General features: G+C 45.5%; 1 protein-coding gene across 1 annotated transcript; it reads left to right on the top strand.

Moving 5' to 3' along the window:
* Nucleotides 1-323: 323 nt before the first annotated feature.
* nhlh2 (nescient helix loop helix 2) lies at nucleotides 324-701 on the top strand (the record flags this gene model as incomplete). Its single annotated transcript, XM_083638046.1, has 1 exon — nucleotides 324-701. One exon carries the CDS (start codon nucleotides 324-326, stop codon nucleotides 699-701), a length of 378 nt encoding a protein of 125 aa, XP_083494172.1.
* Between the last annotated feature and the right edge of the window lie 4,423 nt (nucleotides 702-5,124).

Here is a 5,124-nt window from a genome sequence, read left to right as displayed (position 1 = left end):
ACTAATCAGATTCTAACATCTACTGTATAAAATAATACCGGTAAGTAATAAGTAATTAATGTTTAATTCATCATTAACGCGTGAAAGTTATTATAAAGTGTTACCAATAGGGCTACCATAACTTTAACATTTGTGTCAGAAAAGGGTAAACTCTCAGCTGAGCGAGGTTTGAGTGGTTTGTACTCTCATCCATAACCAATACCACATTTGCTATTCCTGGAGGTTGAAACAAAGTAATGTCACAATCCTCAAACTGCAGCTGGGCAATTTACTTGGCTGAACCTCTGTTATTTGTCTTAGGGGTTTTGAAGTCAGACAAGAAGATGATGCTCAGTCCAGACCAGCCCGGGTCCGAGCTGTCCTGGGGCCAGACAGACACCGAGACCCTGTTGGACTCTTTAAAGGTGGAGTGCACGGCCATGCCAGCCGAGCCCGTTGATGGAGAGGGTAAAAAGGCGCGCTCCCTGACCGTGCCCGCTCTCAGCAGGGAGGAGAAGAGGCGGCGGAGGCGTGCAACAGCCAAATACCGATGTGCCCACGCCACCAGGGAGCGAATCCGTGTGGAGGCCTTCAACCTGGCTTTTGCAGAGCTGAGGAAGTTACTTCCAACGCTTCCTCCTGACAAGAAGCTGTCCAAGATAGAGATCCTGCGACTAGGCATTTGTTACATCTCCTACCTCAACCATGTGTTGGATGTATAGGCTGTGAGGACACACATGGCCCTGCAGGGTTGACAGGCCCACAAAAACCTAGAATGATTGATTGAAGACTCAAACCGGCTATCACAGCAAAACGATATGACAATGATACCACATGGAGTTAAACAAGCAAAATGTTTAGGCCCACAGCGCAGTGGTGTGGCCATTCAGCCTTATTGCACCACACCCCCTCCCACCATCCATATCCCCTTAGCAACTCCCCCTATACCACCCCTCAAATCCTGACCTTGCTTTTTCACACACACACACACACACACACACACACACACACACACACACACACACACACACACACACACACACACACACACACACACACACAGGGAATGTGTAGCCTACTTTCGGACTACAGTTCAAACTAGTTTTACTGTCAGCAAATAAGAAAGATGACAAAAGCAAATGAAGAAAGCAGATATGTAGATTTTGAAGCTGCTCTACAGGAGATGTGTGTATTGAAAACCTATGCTTGACCTTAAATGTGGAGGCTTCGGCTTTTGTTCAGGCCTATAGATAGGCTATTTGTAATAACTTTGTTTGCACCGATTTATACGCTAAATATTTATTTAATTGTCCTAATTTAAGAGGGGATGTTGTTTTGTGCACTTTTATTGATTTAAGACCACTTATACGTCTTAAGTGGTTGCAGGTCTTATGAGGTTGAAAAAATAAAATCAAGTGTAAGCTTAAAAAGCGTACACTTTTTTGCAGCAATGTTGAGGACTGTCAACTCATATTCCTACTGTAGGCCGGAGGGTCTACTTTGCGTTTCAAAGAAAATGTATTTATTTACGGTATATAAACAGCATTTATTTCAACTTAGCCTAAGAATGTATAATTATAGATGTTGCTGCTAAAGCGTGGTGAACTTTTTGTGGGCCAACCAACCGACCGACCGACCGACCAACCAACCAACCAACCAACCGAGTGACTTATAGCTTATATATATATCCTGTTTGTAGTTGAGCCTATTTCAAATAAATGTCTTGAATCTGCTGTTTTGTTTTAGTCTATATAGGAGATGGGGCAGGTGTTGCTCCAGGAGAACCAAGTCAACCACACTACGACCCATCCGTCTGCCACGTCTCTGGGGACAGAGAGAGAGAGAGAGAGAGAGAGAGAGAGAGAGAGAGAGACAGAGAGAGAGAGAGAGAGAGATTTTTAGCACATTATACAGTAAATAAAATGTATTTTTTTTTAAAGTTGCAGCAGATGGAGAATCCCTGAAACTCAAACCCATAACATGTTCTAGTTGGTGTGTGAGCAAGGATATATTCTCCTCAACCTGTGCCTGTTTCAACACAAATCCTTGTCCCTTTGCTTCTTCTCTCCATTGGTTGAGACGCTCCTATTACTCGTCTCTGTGGTATAATGTGGCCCAAGGGACAGAGAGAGGGCATTGTCCCTGTCCACTCCAGCAGCAAGAGGGACAGAGAGAGGGCATTGTCCCTGTCCACTCCAGCAGCAAGAGGGACAGAGAGAGGGCATTGTCCCTGTCCACTCCAGCAGCAAGAGGGACAGAGAGAGGGCATTGTCCCTGTCCACTCCAGCAGCAAGAGGGACAGAGAGAGGGCATTGTCCCTGTCCACTCCAGCAGCAAGAGGGACAGAGAGAGGGCATTGTCCCTGTCCACTCCAGCAGCAAGAGGGACAGAGAGAGGGCATTGTCCCTGTCCACTCCAGCAGCAAGAGGGACAGAGAGAGGGCATTGTCCCTGTCCACTCCAGCAGCAAGAGGGACAGAGAGAGGGCATTGTCCCTGTCCACTCCAGCAGCAAGAGGGACAGAGAGAGGGCATTGTCCCTGTCCACTCCAGCAGCAAGAGGGACAGAGAGAGGGCATTGTCCCTGTCCACTCCAGCAGCAAGAGGGACAGAGAGAGGACATTGTCTCTGTCCACTCCAGCAGCAAGAGGGACAGAGAGAGGGCATTGTCCCTGTCCACTCCAGCAGCAAGAGGGACAGTGCTTTGTCTGTGTAACGGCGTTGTGTAGGTGGTACTTGCAGCAACCCATGTTAAGGGCTTGTCCAGGAGTGGATTCGAACTGCCGACCTTCGGCTTGGGAGTCCAGCGTGTTAACCGCAACACCAAGAGAGCTAGCTCCCTTGGCGGAGCTGGTTAACATGCCTTTATACCTGGGGAGTGAGTTTAACCAATCCACTCGCTACCACTCGGGACTCACGAGGAATCCGCGCTGATTCAACTCGGTTACATCTGCACACAGAGAGAGAGAGAGAGAGGGGGGGGGGGGGGGTGGAGGGGGTGTAAGCTAGCCTAGGTGACTGAGAACAGGTCTGAGAGCAGGTCACGTGGGGGATGGGTTTACCCAGGCTAGGTGTAAGCAACCACAATACCTACAGTATGATTATGCTATTCTGTATACTTATAGCTCATGTAGGTCAAATATTAAAACTAGTGTACAACTCAAGCTGTGCCACACACCAGGGGGCCACAACTGTTTGAAATTAGATTAGATTATTCTCCTTGGGTTGATTGAATATGCTGGTATGTGTTTAAACAGGTTTGGAGGTTACATTCTGACATTTTCTCACAAAATGTCTTGCCTTTGATATGTGTGATTATGATATATTGAATATTCTTTAAATGTGTTGACTCGCCAAAGGCCATGTGCCGGTTTGGAAGGAGCAACACCGCCCTCTGTTGGCTGCCTGGCAGTGCCTGGTGGATGATTCATTGTTCATCATTAACCTTTTTCACTTCCCACCCAATTCACCCATTTTGTGTCTAAAATGCAGGAAGTAGAGTAGAGTAGAGTAGTAGAGTAGAGAATCTTTATTTATCCCCCTTGGGGCAATTCATATGCAGCATAACACAAATGTAATTTAAAAACATACAGACATGAAACAGTAAAAAGTAGGGATGTCTTAAAACACAATACATTTAAAAGGACACGAAACCATGTAAATTAAAACAGAAAAGGGGGCATGAAGTAGGCTGAACCCTCTTCTTATATAGAAGACAGAGGTCATTCAAGTTACAGCCGGTGATTTTGGAGCTCGTCCTGACAATTTTCTTTAGCATGTTCTTGTTTGTCAAGTTTAGGTTCCCAAACCAAGAAATAAGTAACACAGGTACAAGCAAATCAGTAAGGGCCCCAGCACTGGATCACCAAATGGATTGGAAGTTGGAAACCCTCATTCCTGCCTTTTAGACACAAAATAGCTGAAGTGGTGCGAAGTGAAAAAGGCGAATGGGGGGAATTAAACTGTAAAAGTTTGAAATTCTAAAATGTAAGTTTTAAAACTTTTTTGAATATTTCTCCTGTTTGGTATATTTTAGCTTACCCTAGGCCACTGCAGATAGGCTGTGAATTTTACACCTTTTGCCTGTGGCCTATATTATCCCTATTAATTTTGTGGGCTTCGCATGCTCATTTCTAGGGTGGAGACTCTGGAGACAATGCGCCATGGGCGCACATTTTTTTTCCGGACAGCTGGCTGCCAGCCTACATCTGGCTCTGTCTTACAATGCTCAAAATGCTCAAGTAACATCACTGATGCAGCCCAGAATCAATTTTTTTTTAAATAGAAATATTTGTCCACGGCCTAAAAACGTTTCTATTTCACAATTGCGGCTACAAAATTGTTAAATGGAATCGCTTTTTTTTTTGTTTGTTTTTTGTTTGTTTGGGGGGGAAGGGGTTTGGGGGGGGTAGGTTGGTTAGGTTTAGGGTCTGGACTGGGTTAGGGTTAGAGAGTCTGAGGTGGTCGGGAGACGCCCGAAGGGGGATCGGGGCTCTCCGACCCCCAGGAACCCCTCTCCCACGCCCCATGCCTAACCCCTAACCCTGTTACCCAACCTAACCTCTCCCACGCGGCGCCTACACCTAACCTCTCCCACTCCTCTCAAAACTCCCACCCCTGTAAAAACTACCATTCAAAAACAGTTTCCATTTAACAATTTTAGAGCCGAAATTGTGAAGTAGAAACGTTTTTGGCTGTGGACCAATGTTACTATTTCACAATTTTCTAAGAGACTTGCCTGATAACACCACTCACTGATTACATCACACACTGATGACATCACACTTGCTGTCACGGATTGCTACCTGGCATACTGGTTTCACCCAGTGGGCTGGTTTTACAGAGGAAGCGGAACATCCATGCGTGTGTGTGTGTGTGTGTGTGTGTGTGTGTGTGTGTGTCTATAACCACTCAGGTTGCTACAAACTGCAAGGTACCCACAGTACGAGGAACCATTTGAGGATGGTTCTAGAAAGAACATTTCTTTCATTCGTGGTTCATTACAGCACCAAAAAGTGCAGAGAAAGCAAAAGCAAGCAAATATTTGACTGGTTTAAAAAACAATATCAAATATCAAATCAGAAAGCTTAAGCAAAAGTTGCAAAAAGCGTTCTGTGTAACATCACACTGTGTATGTGATAAATGTG

This window comes from Poromitra crassiceps, assembly GCF_964638095.1.
Source record: "Poromitra crassiceps genome assembly, chromosome: 6".
Classification (NCBI taxonomy): Eukaryota; Metazoa; Chordata; class Actinopteri; order Beryciformes; family Melamphaidae; genus Poromitra; species Poromitra crassiceps.
Note: the sequence above shows the minus strand (reverse complement) of the source record. Positions and strands in the feature narration are given on the sequence as shown.